The sequence below is a fragment of the Cynocephalus volans genome, chromosome 12, assembly GCF_027409185.1.
Source record: "Cynocephalus volans isolate mCynVol1 chromosome 12, mCynVol1.pri, whole genome shotgun sequence".
NCBI lineage: Eukaryota > Metazoa > Chordata > Mammalia > Dermoptera > Cynocephalidae > Cynocephalus > Cynocephalus volans.
In genome coordinates, this window is record NC_084471.1 from 46,184,072 (window position 1) to 46,201,039 (window position 16,968).

Here is a 16,968-nt window from a genome sequence, read left to right on the forward strand (position 1 = left end):
TTCTGAAGTCCTTAGCTAAACCATGGGTCAGCAGAAAACCAACATGGTATCACAATATCACCTCTGTCTTTATTACTTCAGAGTTTTGCCAAGAAAGATTTACCATATTGGATATAGAGTCCTTGTGTCATTTCTACTGGCTGCCACTCTGCACAACTGCTATATTAACCATATAAATAGACTGATGGATAGACAAGGCACAAACATTTGAGAGAGTTAAACAGATTTTACTTACATAAAGCACACAAAATATGTCAGGATATATGGCAGAGATTAGCAATATTCTCTAGAACCGAGAAGGTACAGGCCTCCTACTACTAAACCTCACCAGCAGATGTATGGTTGCAGAGGTTAAAGTAAAATAAAAGAAGAACTAGAAGCATATCTGTCTTCCTCCAGGCATAGTCATATGCTGGAGTATTCCTGCACATAATCTAGTATAGACCTGTGCTGTAGAGTGGATGTCCCCCAACCTCATTGAGGCTTAATCCCCACTGTAATTGTTGAGGGTGGGAAATCCTATTATGGTAACTGAAAGACAGGGCCTTGAAGAAGCGGTTAGATTGTAGGACCATGATGTAGTGAATGGATTAAAAATGGTGGTTATAGGTGTGGATTGGAGGGCTTTAAAAGGAGAGTGAATGAGAAGATTAGTTTCTTTCTCTGCCCCGCTATTTTTGCAATGTGATATCCTGCTGTCGCTGAAGTCACCACCAAAGAAAGCCTTCACCAGGTGTGTTCTATGGACTTTGGACTCCCAGCCTCATAAACTGTAAGCAGTAAATCTTGTTTTCTTTATAAAATAACCAGTTCCACGTATTTTGTTATAAGCAACAGAAACAGACTAATACAACACATACAAGAGATTACCTCACCAGGGCCAGGAGCATATAAACAGTTTCAAGAGTTCTACAATGCAGGATAGAATATACAGTAATTTAATGCATGAACCAGATGTCCATCCATTACTACAAACTCTCTAGGCCAGAACACCCTGGTCAAAGTACATTTCTGAATTCAGTGCCATGGAAACAGAATAAGGGTAAATTTTCCAGACATCTCTTGGATTCATGCTAATAATCCCCTAAGCTAGCTGAAGGGGTCAGTCTGTAACTCATATAATAAAAATAAAAATTAAAAACTAAGGTTCTAATCACATAGGGTGTGTGAGTTATGGGAAAGCTAGAGACAATGCCTAGAACAAAGACTTGGAAAATAAAACTAAAGACGACACCCTGCTCCTTTAACCACATGGCACATGAAGAGCATCCATGAATTGGTGTTTTAGTGCCAATATCGTTTATGCTACTTGAGAATAATGGAAAATTTCGTGAATATAACTTTATAGTAAGAATGTCCTGTCAATCGAATCAGTTTACAGAAATCCAACTCAAAATTACACAAGGAAAAAGGATAATGTACTGGGTAAGTATTACAGCATGTTTTGGAAGAAAAAAAAAAGTTCATGTGAAAGGTTGTACTCCTAAGCCAAAGACTATAATTGAGCCCAGCTGTGGTCAGTTGATCATCCCAGAACTAAAAAGACAGAATCACAATAACAAAATAATGGCTCCCATGGTTGCCACGTGGGTAAGGAAAGGTGGGGGGAGAGGGTAGGAGAGAGGACAGAAGAACAATTTTCAGAAAAATGGAAGGCTAAAGAAATATAATATCATATTCAAAGTATCCATAATGTATACATCTGCAGGGTGGAAATAAGCCTACAGTACAATTTTTCAACCTTAGCACTACTGACATTTTAGACTGGATTAGTCGCTTGTTGTTGGATACTGTTCTGTGTATTATAAGATGTTTAGGAGTACTCCTGGCCTCTGCCCACTAGATACAAGTAGCGCTTTCCTGGTGGTGAAGATCAAAATGTTTCCAGATATTGCCAAATATCTTGGGGCAGGGGTGGGGGTGGGGGCAGGGAGTGCGGGGATTGTCCCAAGCTAAGAACCATCGGTCTATAGCAATTATATTCCATGAAATTACCTAGAAAATACGTAGAAGAGTAAATGTGGAAGATTAGAAATTAGAAATACAGAAACAGCAAGTTAGTCATGTGTGGGAATTAAACATGGCATCATGAAGATTTATACTAAATGCATCAAAATGTTCAGAAATTAGTTTGTTCTCTGTTTTAGGTTGAACCGTTTCACAAATGCAAAGTTAGGTTTCTCATTTTAAAAATGGAGGCAACAACAGCTTTTGAGAATTAAATAATTATGTGGAAGCACTTTGGAAGAGATGAAGTGAAATACAAATCTATAATAATAGTAATAAGTAAAATCACTGTAGAGAACTCATCCTTTTCTATACCTAAGTCTTTTTCTCAGGAAGCTGGATAGAAGAGAGGCTGACTTCATAGAAACAAACAAAAAAATTAATCTCTAAAAAGCAGAGATCTTGTAAAAACCAAAACATACAAAGCAAATGAAACAAACAAACAAAAAACCCCAAAACAAACAGAAACCCTCAAATCCAAAAGAATAGTTCAGGGCTTTTTTGAATGTCTTCTCTCGCCCCATTTAAGAACAAGCTTTTAATATACCATTGATACAACTAAAGAACAATAAAGTTAATAAATACAGATTTTCATATATTTGCTATGCTAGGTATTTTTAATTCAGTTCATTTATTAGTATTACCAGTGGTTAACTCATCTTACTAATTTATGAACTTTAACTACAAATATTGAATAATTACTAGTAAGTAACTTTTTAAAATTTTATTTTATCATATAAATTTGGAAGCAACCATATTGCTCATTCACAGCTAATTACATTTTTGGCATTTACTAGCCCTCCGCAGCAACAAATTACATCAAATCTTTAATGAAATGTTGAAGATGAAGTAGAAAAAAATAAATTTGTCTTTTAACAGATGTACATTTAAACCTTAACAAAATCATACAGCACATGGAAATTACCTCTACCACCACCACCGCCACCACTAATGACTATGATAGCAATAATAAAAACAAGAAAACCAATATATATAAAATGGTTGTTCTGAACTTGGAATGGTCCTAAGCAACTTACAGGGATAATCTTATTCAATATTCAAGAAACTTAACTCTTTTAAAAAATACTTAAAGCAGAGAGATGGAGACATATTGAGAAAATGGAACTTACTTCCTTTATCAGGATATCATTTGAAATCTTAAGATTAATTAGACTGGTCAAATCTTTTTCATTGGTTCTATTATTACATCTTTATCTGTTCTTAGTGTCTAAGAGTTTGCCTTATACTTACTATACAATATATGTTTTCTGTTTGTTTTTCAAATTTATCTTTGTTGAGTAAGTATAGGAAAGAGAAGGGAATTTAAAAAGTTACAGTAGTGATTTTTATATTTTCTTTCTTGTTAAAGCTCAATGTTTTATTTTTTACAAGTTTGGCTGCTTTTTGTATTATACTTTTGGCTTTTGTTGGTGGTATATCTTCCCCCTCCTCTTCCTCCTTTTTTTCTTTTTCCTCTTACTTCTGCTCCTCCTCTTTTTCCTCCTCCTCCACTCCCTCTTCCTCCACCTCTTCCTCTTCCTCCTCCTCCTCTTCCACTTCCTCCTTTTCCTTTTCTGCTTTCTTCTCTTTTTCTTGCTCTGCTTCAGATTCCTCAGGGGTAAATGTCATCTGTTGCTCTCGTAAGATATTTGGAAAGTATGGCTGTACTATCAAAACAATTATGACACAAAGCAAAAAACACAGTATTCTCAGTAATAAAATAAACATGCACAGTGGATCACACACAGTTGGCCGTGGCACTTCCCACCTTGGATACCAAAATTGGTAATCTGTAAATAAAGAAGCAATTGAAAGCTGAATTTCACATAAAGCAGTTAAATGGTTCAAGAAACAAAGGACAATAATACATACATATGGCTTGGTCACGATCTGCATTACCTAGAAAGAAAAAGAAAGTCCATAAAAAAATCAGATAAAATTTCTTATTTCTCTAGAATATAATTTTTCCAACAATAGTGCCACCATTCTCCTAGTTCTCAGGCATCATGCCATCATCTTTGATGTCCCCCCTCCAACCAGTACTGAATTGTAAAGTACAAAATATTCTTTCTTAGTAAAAGTCAGCCTGGTCTGCTACAGAGAGTATGAAAATATAGGAGTGAGGAGATGTGGATTTTAGAACTAATTCTGTCTCTAAATCATTGTGTCATCTTACATAAGTCACTCCATTTCTGCCCTCTGAAGAACATTCCAGCTCTGACATTATAGGATTCTACATTTCTTATTTTCATATCCTTTTCCCCCAGATAAGTTCAAATTAATCTTCTGAATCTAACACTTTCTTCATTTAATTCTTATTTTCAGAAGCTTTATTTCCCAACAAAATTAACTCTATAGCCTGGCATTCATTGTTTTTAACTAACTATCCCAGTGAGATCATAATACTCTTCAGGAAATAACTTCCCTTTCTTCTGCTCACCTTGGCAGAGAGGGGGAGACAGCCATTCCTAAATTCCGCTAGGAAGGAGAATGGGAGGATAAATGAGTTCTTACACAGAGCCGGCCCAAGGGCAATCAGAAGTTTGTCTTGCAATGATATTACCCTTAAGGGTAATATTTTTATGGGGAGTTACTTTGAAACTAGGTAAATACACTGTTTCTCACCAAACTTTTAGTTTATTTATTTATTAATTTACAGCAGTATGAATTTATAGTTTCCTGTTTTATTCAATGGGTTATACTTGATCACTACTATCATTATTTTTGTGTTCAAATTGTCCCAGATTTGATCAGTGAAAGCCCTTTAAGATGGTATCTGTGTCCTTTTGTTACATGTGTACATCATTCTTTGAGCACTTCCTTGCTTTCAAGTATAAAAAGATGTTCTAGATTCATCTTACACTTTCCCTGCCCTAGCCCTGGAATCGCGTTTTTCTCCAATGAGCCTTGGTTTCTTTTTTTTGCTTTACAGACTTTACAAACTAAGATCTGGGTGCTAGTTGTGATCACTGCTTTGGGAGATCAGTTTCTCCAAGACCTTTTCAAGGCTAGGGAATGTATATATGTAAATACATACATATACACACATTTATATTTACCCTTTTTATATTTATTGAAATACTTAAGTTGCAATACCACTAATTCCAATTCACCATCACAAGATTCATGCATGTTTTCTTCCTTTACATATTTGTACTCCACTCTCCGACAGTGAGAAAATTAGCCCCCATTATTCTTAATTTATTTACTTATTTATCAATCCCCCAATATGCTTCTAATCTCTTATCACTGCCTCTACCCTCCTCCCCCACATGGGTGTGCTCCACACGCTGCTTAGGCTTGGACATCTCACACCAGGCTGATAGAGTACCCAAATACAGCAAATAAAAATAAAGGATGCCCACTTAAATTTGAATTTCAGAAAATAACAAACATTTTTTAGTATAAGTATGTCAAATGCAATATTGGAATATACTTATACTAAATTTTTTTTTTGTTTATCTGAAATTCAAAGTTAATTGGGTATCCTGTATTTAATCTCCCAACCTATAGGCTGGCCCTCTACTTAGACACCCGTCCACTCTGTTCAGACTTTGAAATCCAGCTCTGGGCTTCTCCAATATGTGGATTGCCTTCTTACCCCAATAGGGCCCTGAACTCATTCATGCCAGGTCACCTTCCCCACATTAAAGACTTTCATACCTAGTTTGGACTCTGACAACTCATGTGAGGTTACCACTTAGGACAGATGCCCTTTAACCTGGTTAGGTTTTGATACATCTTGTTAGGCTACCCTTATATGTGAAGCTTCTCATTCTGCTTGGTCTCCAACAACCAGTGCCAGACTATCCCTCCATGGATGCCTTCCTCACCTGCTCAAACTTGGACACCCTATGCCAGGCTTCTTCCTTCCAGTCCATAATGATGCTCTCCTCACCTTGCTTGGGCACAAATACCACATGCTGAGCCACCCCTGCATGGACATCCCTTCACCCTGCTCTGGCTTTGATTCCTGAAGCCTGACCTCATGTATGGACATTCACTTCACTCCATGAGTGCTCTGACTTCCTTTCCTGGACCATATCTCTGTGTGGACACCATCCTCACCCTGCTTAGCTGTTTCCCCATGCCCACTGCAGCTTGCGTGGATCCCTTGGCATCCTGTTTAGGCTCTCACATATCACATCTGAATGCCCCTCTGTATAGATACCTACCTCCCACTGACCTACCTAATGACTTTAGGATTGAATTTTTAAGGAAGAGGAAGAAAAGGGGAAGAGGAAGAGCAAGACTTTGCATCTCAATTTAAACAAAGTAAGGGCAGAAATTTAGGGTGGACTCACCCCAGCAGTGGTGTTACAATGAAATTGTCCACTAGTTTTTTTCATTTGTTTGTTTTTATAAGCACAAAAGCATAATACAATATGTGCTTTACTTACTGTCTGAATCTGTCCCCTACCACATTCTTCTAAGCATTGTATATTCCAGGCACAGCTATACTTTTGAAGTATGAGGGCACTTCAAAAAGTTCATGGAAGGATTTGTATTATCGTCTAATTCCATTTTTCCATGAACTTTAAAAAATGCTCTTGTATGTGCTCTTATGTTTGGAAAAACTAAAAAAAGAAATAAATAAACATATTTTCTACTTTTTGCTTTTTGAATATTTGGAGTAACTTTCATTTTGGGGGGGGGAACTAAAAGAAAAGGCTATTAAACTTTTCCTAGTTTACTTTTAGTAGATATTTTTGCATATCCCATCCTTTAAAACATTACTTGTCAGGAATTAACTGTTTCAGGCATTAATTATGAAGCTTTTTCAAGGTGTAACTATTAGTTCTCCTTCCTTCTTTCTGGCATTCTGGTATGTCCTTAGGGAAAGGAATAGAGTTAGGGTAGAGTGGAAAAGACTCTACGGTTTAGAAAAATCTAAAGATGATACTGCTTCAACCTTCCTTTGATAATATAATGATAGCATTCTGATCAAAAGAACAATATTAATAATAGTGAAATACTACTGTTCAATCAGTTCATTTTTCTCATAGTCCAATGAATTATGGATTTTTTTCTTTTCATGTTTAAGTTATTTTCTTTATCTTACTGCATAGATAATCTGTGCATTTGTCATGTTTGCCACATTTAGTACAAAATATTCCTGGTTCATAAGGCCTTCGTGTCAGAGCTCCTCTACAAAAAAGCAGAAAACATATAGTTAGAAAAAGCCTCAATTTTTACATGTTATTTAAATAATATAGTTACCAATTTTTAATTAGTTTAAAAAGCTGATTAAGAAAATAGACCCAAGGAAGTACTTAAATTGGAGATGCAATCTCCCCCCAACCCCATAAACAATCTCTTCTGAAACTAATTCCCATGTCCTTGAAACAAAGTATTGCAGTTGAAATATGAGTAGGTCTTGAAGCTTCTTTCATTTTAGTTTGAAACAAAATATATCCTTTAAAAAAGGATAGTATAGAATGCTTTATAAACTTAAATAAACTTTTTAAACTGCTTTCTGGTGACACAAATGTATAAAAAGTTTTGTAGAAATGATATATTAATTATCTGAAGAGTTTACAAAATTCTGAAGTGCCTATTATCCCAAAGACCCAGCTGCATGGATTGCTTTAGGATCCACATGAAAAATACGTAAATATATAAACAAGCAAATAAACACAAATGAGATTTTGCAAAGTTAATTTAATCCATCGTACTGAGCTGAAGATAGAAGTGATAAACTATTACATTGAATGTCCAGAGCTAAATAATGAAAAACGTCTCCAAAGTAGTTATGAATCGGGAAGTTTATATAAACGATCTTGGATAAGAAAGATAGAGAAGATAGCAGGAAAAAGATACTTGTGAGCGGGAGGAGGGTCATTAATTCTGGTCATTTAAACAGGATTGTTGGAAGCTGTAAAAATAAATGTTAGGCATAAAAATCCCTAGTTAAGCCAGCCCGGACCATTTAGAAGAATGGCCAAACCTAAAAAAATATATACTAAAAACCTGCTATAAAATTTTTCAGCCATATCTTATATAATCAGAGGGTTTTGATGATACCCAATAAGGTTTCTGATACCACTGAATTGCAAGCATTCCAGTCAGTCCATCAAGCCAGTCCATCAAGCCAGTCCATCAAGTCAGTCCATCAAGTCCAGAAGTTGTGGTTATTTGCAGACCATATATCATTTCTCCAATTTCACTGTTCTACTATCAAATCATTTCAAGGAAGAAATGCATTTTGTTTAGAACCCAGCCAGAGCACCAGCCTTTCAGAAACTCAAGATATGATCTAGTCACCTTCACCTATACCCTAGTCTACTTTTCCTGCCCTAATCCTTTGTCACTGAAACAAATGCCTCCAACTCAAATGCCTCCAACTCAAAAATCCTCTCCTAAGACCCTAAAGATGGAGACCCCTGCCCTCATACCTAAGCAAAAAACTACTCACTCTAAAGACTGCTACTCACTATAAAGACCCTATGATGATATGTCTGATAACTGTAGCCTGGAAAAACTCTGGGAAGACAAATAAACAAATACACACATACACACATACATAAAATAAATAAATCCACACTGTATTAGAATATTATGAATCCTCTTTTCCAAAGATTCAAATTTCATAATCGTTATTTATATCAGATAGCCAGAAATGCCAGGATATATATCCTATGTCAATCTTCCTCTTGTTCTGAGTTTTTAAGAAGTCAAACTTAAATCAACTCCAGCCTGAATCTACAGTGTAACTCCCAAGTAAAGTTGGAATTATTAGTCCAGATTAGTCAAGTATCTGTAATGAGCAAAGTCCATTGAAATTTCAAGGCTGCCTTGGCAGTGCCAGAAGAAATAGATAAAATACTCTATCTGTGGGCAATTTGCCTTTTCTAAGAAGCAGCCCAATGATTCACTCAGACCAAGTCAACACTCTGAACATAGTTCTCTGGAACTTTTCTTAGCTTCATATCCGGCCATACTGTTAGTATATCGACACTTATAGGACACAGGCCTTAGAAAAGGACATATTGCCTGGGTGGCCTAACAGGCAGCAACAAACATTTCCAACCCCAAATCTATTAGAAGACCATTATTCAAACTTTGTAAAAGATACACAGTTTTCCAGAATGAAAGCACAATTCTGGTGGTGGTAGAAACTTTCTTTGCTTATATTAGACCCATATCTGCTACCACCTTGTTCATCAAGGAGGTAACCTAGCCTCATGGGTTGACAATCTAGCAATTACAATTTGTAGGCAGATTCTTAAAAGTTCTCCATCCAAACTCACATAGTCTGTACATTGTTCATAGAACAATAGCCAGAGCATATCAAACAGATGTTGATTTTCCACCTCGTAAAGCCAGAACAACTAGAACACTGGCAACTCCTCTCATTTTCACTACTTCCATATGTCACTGATAAATATCAAAACACTGGCTTCTGGTTCATATCCAGAAGATCTATAGGTTTTCCAGGTAGACTTAAAGAATTTGTTCCAATAAGCTAGAAAAAAATACAACACAAGAAGCAACAAGGAAGATAATCTAGTTAGAGATCCTATCTGGCTCTCCTTCTGACACATCTACTATATTTGTCTTTGCCAAAAACTCCATGACTACTTCCTAGGCCTATTCAAGGTCAAAAAAAGTATGAACCCTATTGTTTTCCACCTCAAATTATCCCTGTATGTGCAAAGCCACCTTACTTTACATTACTCTGTAAAATTCAGTTGACCAAGTCTCTTCCCTTCACTTCCACATCCTGCACGTAAAGGACTATGGATCACAGATAAATTCTGATAAATCTCCTTTAGGGATGGTATTATTTAGCTGTACCATCCTCTAATTCTCCTCAAGATAGGCATCTATCTTCTGATCATGCCTCCTTATTCACTGAAGACTTTGTCACCTGATTCACTGTCTTCTGTTTTAGTCAAAATTTTGCCATTGTCCCAGAATTTGAGACCTAGTTGATTACAACATTTATATGGATGATTCATCCAATAACTTGGTGTCACTGTTACTAGATGTCTTCACCATCAAAACATTTCCCAATACTCCATAATTTTTTGTCACTTTGTAGCTAGAATCTGGGTCTCGTTATCTCCTAAAATTGACAAAATCAGACATTCTACTTACTGAATACAATCTCCTATCCTTCCAGGTCACTCACTCATTTACTTCTGCCACATTTGCTCATTAATTTCACTGGTACCTCGCTATGGATTGGATGTCCCCACAAAGCTTCACTGAGGCTTGATTCCTACTGTGACTGTTGGGAGAGTAGGAAATCCTATTATACTAATTGAAAGGTGGGGCCCCGAAGAGGTGTTTAGATTGTGAAGACCATGCCCTAGTGAATAGATTAATCCATTAATGGTTTAATGGTGGTCATGGGCATGGTTCTGATGGGTTTAAAAGGAGAGAATGTGAGAAGCTCTTTCTATCTGCTCAAGCCATCCACCATGTGACAACCTGCATCACTCAAAAGAGTCACCACCAACAAGGCCCTCACCAGATGTGTTCCCTGGAATTTGGACTTCCCAATCTCTGAAACTAAAAGCAATATTCTTTCTTTACAAATTACCTAGTTTCAGGTATTTCAGTTCTAAGCAACAGAAATGGATTAATATATACCTCAAGTCTATTTTCTCTCCTGTTCTCTCCCTGTCCATCCTGTCGTCTTTTCTCTATGCAACTTAGATCCATTGTTTCACATATTCTCTAGCCAAAACCTGAAACTCTCTTGCAATATTTTCCTTCACATGCACCTAACAAAATTCCAACATTGGAAAAAATGAAGGAATCCCACTATTCACATTCTCCATGTCTGCTTCAGGGCTACTGGGTGCTGCTGGAGAAAATCACTAAACAAGGTAGAGAATCCTTCTGTGGTTCCCTAGTCAGCTTCCTCTCTCATTTTCCATGATAACTATTTCAAAATTTCCCAAAACTCAAAATTCCAGCTTGACTGTCTCCCCCTTTGTTCTCAGTACATGATTTGTTCTACTTCACAGATAAAAATATTAGCCTTTAGATTAGAATTCTGGCAATTTCCTGCCAGTAAATACGGCAAATATATCTACCCCAATTTTTCCAACCTTTCTAATACAACCGAGGAACTGCTTCTCCATCTTTCTAAGGCTAATTCCTATTATACCCTTCCATCTTCTCAGAGACTTGTGTCCTTAATTACATATACTCTGCCTTTATTCTGTATAAAGAATTACTGTTATTCTGTAGCATGTCTTTCATTTAAATATGTTCACATCTTTCCCATTTAAAAAAATAAAATGAAATAAAAATCTTACCTCAAAATTTTAACCTTATTCTTCCTGCAGCTAGTTGCCCTCCCTCTTTCTTATCTCTTACAACCAAATGTCTTAAACAAATTGATTTCACCATCTTCAATTCCTCAACTTCCTCTCTGTCCTCAATTCATTTCAACCTGGCATCAGTCTCCTCTACTCCACAGAAATGGCTGTTCCTAAGTTTATCAATGAATTTCTCTCTAAAACTGGTGTCTTTAACTCCTTACATTGCTTGACCTCTTAGAATTTGAAATTGTGGACTACTTTCTTCTAAAAACATTTTTCCCCCATGCCTCCTAATATACCGTACTCTTCAGTACTATTTCTTAGATCCCACCTCCTAACTCATCTTACTCTAATTGTTCTTAAATGTTGGTATGACATTTCAGAGGTCCTTTTTTCTCCTCACTCTATACTCTCTTACTAGGCAATCCCATCTACTCCTATGATTTCAATTACTATATGTATTTTAGCACTCTAAATATTTATTCTATACCACTTCTTACTCATGAGCTTCTGACCCTTATAAACACCTCCTTACTAAATATCTCAAAATAAATATTTCATAGTCAACTCAAATCCATTATGTTCAAAATGGAACTCATCAGCTTCCCTCCCAGAAGGTTGTGTTCCCCATTGCAGTTAATAGCAATATCATTTATGCTTGAGTCAAATATCTGAAAATCTTCCTTGACTCTTTCCTCTCTATGATTACTTAATATTGTGACCTACAAATACTGTTATAAAAATGTCTAAAAATGTCTTAAATACTTCTCTCCTGGGATGAATAAATATTCATTACCCTGGGGTAAGTAACAGACAAGAGTTTCCTGACTGATTTCACTGCATTCATTTTCACCATAGGAGCTATCTTCCACAGAGGGGACCATAATTCTCTTAACCCAGATATCCCTTAAACGTAAGTAGATAAATAAAAATATTACATGTATTACAATATTGGTAAATATACAGTAGAGAACAGGAAGCAGAAAAAGTAACCTTGAAAACAAAAAAAGTTTCCATCCTCCATTCTTACCTGTGTCTCCTCAAAGATGATTTCTGTTAACAGGTTCTTATGATTCCTTCCAGAAAAAAGTTTTTACACAGATTCTCAGTACTTACATACTTGTGGTAAAGACTACTGGCTTTTAATCTAGATTTCTCCTGAAATGCTGAAATAACAGTATTTCAGCTTGGCCCAGTAATGGCTAGCCTCACTACATTTCCGAGCTTCCCTTGTAACTTAGATGTGGCCATGTGATCAACAATTCTATCCAATGGAATGAAAGCAGCAGTGATGTGCAACACTTCCCACCAGGTGCTTTAAGAGATGGTCATGCTGTCAGCATGTTTCTTTTCTCTTAATATGAGCTTGAGCTAGTTCATATCTGTGACCTGGAGTTAACTATGCAGACAAGGACATTGCCCAAGGGGATGGGGAAGAAATAAGATGGGAGCAACCTGGATCTCTGAATGACTAGTGAAGCAGAGCAACTTACTAAACTAAAATTCCCCACTTCTATCTTACTGAATCATTGTGTTTTTTGGTAATGCTAGCTGCTGTAACAAAAAGACTCAATCTTACTTATTACTGTTCTACATCTTACTTGTTCACGTAACAAGTGAGACCTTCCATATTGGTACATAGAGAAAGACATGAGTCTTTTCAATAGTTACATAATAATGTACAGGATATTAATTGCTCAGCCCTCTCTACTACTGGAGTCATTTTTTTTTTTTTTTTTTAAGTTAAGTTTCATGCTATTGAAACATGCTACAATGTGTATCCTTGAATGTGTATCTTGGCCAACTTTCATGAGGGTATTAGTAAGACAAAATCCTAATGGAGATTACAAGATCAAAATGGTGTGTTTATTTAAAATTTTTTTAGATACTACTGAATCCAGAAATATGTACCAATTTATTCTTCCACCACATGTGCACAGTGTCAGTCAGGCTTTTCTATATTCTCAAATGGATGAGTGGAAAATGGTAATTTATTTTTGTTTTTCCTTGAATTCCTTCAATTATGAATGAAGTTGAATATCTTTTCATATGACCATTTTATTTTCAGTAAATTAACTCTTCATATCTTTTGCACATTTTTCTCTTGAGTTGTCTCCCTTTTTCTTTTGATTTGTATGAATTCTTTGTAAATTAAGGAGAATAACTCTGCCATATATTTTGCAAATATATTTTCCCTGTATTTTACTTTTTCTTTGGCTATATTTACAGTATTTCTTTAGCCATAAATTAGTTTTAAAATTTTCTATACTTGGCTTTATAATCAGTTTTCTTTATTGTTTTTTGACTTTTATGTTCTGCTTGGTAAGGCCTTCTTACATCTTCCAAACTGTAAGTAAATTTACTAATACAGCCTTTATGGCTTAACTTTATAATATTTAAGTCTTTGATTCATTAGAAATTTATTTTGCTAAGATGAGTGAGGGAGGAACCCAGTTTTACTTTTATCCAGCTAGCCTGCTTTCCTGATTACATTACTTAATAATGACACTAAACCAGTGATTTTAAATGCCACCTTTATCATAATCATTACATATGTATTTGGATCTATTTTGTGACTTTCAATTATATATCACAATATCTCTACTCATATGTCAATACTTTGGCCTTTTAACAACTAGAGCTTCATGATGTATTTTAAAATCTGATAGCTGTAACTCCTCTCCTTATTCATCACTTTATCTAATTATACAAGTGTTTATTTTTTCCATATGAATTTTAATGTCATTAAATTATGTCAACTTATGAAAATATTGTGATAAAATCTTAACTTTAATTTCATTAAATGTATGAATTGATAAAGGCTGAAATGATTTTAAAACATTGAATATTCCTATCCACAAACATGGTATGTCTTTCCATTTTCTTAATTCTTCTATTAAATCTCTCAATAAAGTTTAAACATTTTCTTCCTAATAAGTTCTGTACATTTTTTACTAAGTATATACTTACATTTTTTATCTTTTTATATATACTGTGTGTGTTATTTTATAATAGCTGCTAACTCATCATTGCTTATATATAGGAAAGATCTTACGATTTAAATATTAATTTTGTAATTTGCTGATCCACTAAATTTTATTATTTCTAATAGCTTTTTAAATAAATTATCTTAGGTTGCCTGTACTGGCCTTCATCTCTCATGTATGCCCCTTATTTTTTTCCTGAGTCTAATTGCATTGAGTTGCTTTTCTTCACTGGCACTTGTGTCTTAATTGATTCTGATATAATGGAAATTCCTACCATTTTTTTTTAACTTTAATGTCAATGTTTCCAGATCTTTCCACTAAATATTATGATATTTGGTTTGAGTGTTAGTTTTTAAAAAGTCATTTTAATAAGGGAAACTATTTTTTCCTAATTTTACTAAGTTTTATTTGTTTGATATTTCTTGGTTTCTATCTCTTTGTATTAGTTTCTTAGTGCTACTATAACAAATTACCACAACTAGGTGGCTTTAAAATAACAGCAACTTATTCTCTTACAGTTCTGGAGGCTAGAAGTCCAAAATTATAGTGTCAGCAGGGTTGGTTCCTTATGAGAACTTTGAGAAAGAATCTGTTCCATACTTCTCTCCTAGTATATGGTAATGACCGACAATATTTGACGTTCCTTGGCTTGTAGATGCATCACTCAAATCTCTGCCTCCATCTTTACGTGACATTCTCCTTGTGTCTCTGTATCTTCAGACAGCCATCTTCTTTTAAAGTCACTAGTCATATTGGATTAGGGACCCAACCTACTCTAGTATGATCTCATCTTAACAAATTACATCTGAAATGAGCCTATTTCCAAATAAAGTCACATTCTGAGGTCCTGGGGGTTAGGAACTTGGTTAACTGTACCACTGTGATATTGTTTACTTTGTTACTCTATTCCCTTGTGGAAACTGGTAATTAGTTCTTGAAGCTTGATTGGATCAACTTATTGGTTCAACTATCAATATTTAATGAACCGACACAAATTCAGGGGCCTTCTGCCTCAGTAAAATTTCTAGTGGTCCAGTGGTATATGGTATGTTGAATCATCCCTTCTAAGATGAAGGATAAATTGTTGGATCTGGTCCCTTCTACAACTAAAAAAGTAACACAACATTTAGTGGGTCTTTTTGGATTGGATTGTAGGAAGACAGGTCTCCGGATGGCCTCGGCTGACCCAGCTCTCCACTGACCCAGCTCTCCCCTTCCTGCTTGTAGTTCTCAGAATAACTGTAGAATGTGCTGAGAATGCAGTGTTCTGAAATAAGAAGGAACTATCCCAGGCTATGTACTCATCTCACATAAAACAGGATGTTCTGCAATGTTTGAGCTCCATGATCCAAGTAGTGCCCATAGTATAAAACCCAGGGCAGAGTGCTTTCAGGATCCCTCAGTTGCAGTTCTTAAGTGTCTTGGGTTGAATGTCCCCCCAAAACTTAATCCCCATTGTAACTGTTGAGGGTGGGAAATCCTATTATGATAATTGAAAGGTGGGGACTTGAAGGGGTGATTAAGTTGATGGTTTAATAGTGGTTGTGGGCATGGTTCTGACGGTTTTAAAAGGAGAGCACATGAGAGTCTTTCTCTCTGCTATGCTATTTTCTGCCATATGGGACCCCTGGGTCACTGTTGCCACTACCAAGACCCTTACCAAATGTGCTCCCTGGACTTTGGACTTCCCAGCATAAAGGCAGAATGTATAATTACAAGGGAAGAAGAGGGCAAAAAATTGGAAAACTTACAGCCTGGCCATAAAAGCAAGGTACGTGTAGCCCAGAGAATCTTTGCTAAGGAGATGAGTACAGAAGAAAGGAATTATCAAGAGAAGGGAAAAAAGGCATTGAAGGCATTACAGAAATCTTGGAGGCCGAGTCTTCCATTACAGGTCCAGAGGTCTAGGGAGACAGAATGGTCTTGGGGAATAGGTGGATCAGGGCCACCTCAGGAAGCTGCTCCCCACACCCACATCCTGGCTGTTCTAGCTGCTCCAGCTGAGACTAAATTGGCCTCAGATGTGGCTGGACCTGCAGCTTTGAAAAATATAAGCCAAAAACTTTGGCAGCATCCATGTAGTGTTAGGTCTGTAGGCTCACAGAATGCCAGAGCTGTGGAGGCTTGGGAGCCTCTACCACAATTTCAACAGATGTATGGAAAAGTCTTGGGGCCCAGGAAGAGATGTGTCATAGAGCCTTTACTAGAGCAATGCTGAGCGGAAATGTGGGAACAGAGTTGCAGCAGAAAAACCCCAACAGCACCATGCCTAGTGGAGCTATGAGAGTGAGACCACCATGGAGACCCCAGATCTGTGGAGCTACCAAGTGGAACACCAGACTGCAAGAGCTGAAGTGTGAGACAAGGAAAGCCATAGGAGCAGAGCTGTGTAAGGACTTGGGGATCCAATCCCAGCACCAGCATGCAGAGGATGCCAAACATGGAGTCAAATTACATGATTCACCAGCTGTAAGATTCGATGCCTGCTCTGCTGGGTTTTGGACTTGTTTAGGACCTGTTACCCCTTTCTTTTGGCCTATTTCTCCCTTTTTGAATGGGAATATGTACCCTATGCTTGTCCCATCATTATATTTCAGAAGTAGATAACTTGTTTTGATTTCACAGATGGGACTTTGAACTTTTGGACTTTTCAGTTGAAACAAGTTAAGACTTTGGGGATGAAATGAATATATTTG

The 16,968-nt window shown here is 36.3% G+C and overlaps 1 protein-coding gene across 2 annotated transcripts in view; it reads right to left on the minus strand.

The window, feature by feature from the left end:
- Positions 1 to 3,483: 3,483 nt before the first annotated feature.
- The window catches only part of GLIPR1L2 (GLIPR1 like 2), a 61,996-nt gene continuing 48,511 nt past the window's right edge, over positions 3,484 to 16,968 (minus strand). Inside the window, exons 4-6 of one of the 2 annotated variants that reach the window (XM_063076387.1) lie at positions 7,070 to 7,155; positions 3,880 to 3,906; positions 3,484 to 3,797 (exon numbers count right to left, since the gene is read on the minus strand). In XM_063076387.1, the coding sequence (XP_062932457.1) occupies positions 3,484 to 3,797; positions 3,880 to 3,906; positions 7,070 to 7,155 (427 nt within the window). Of the gene's footprint in view, positions 3,798 to 3,879; positions 3,907 to 6,770; positions 6,796 to 7,053; positions 7,156 to 16,968 lie in introns of those variants that run through there. The other variant, XM_063076388.1, reaches the window with a different exon arrangement.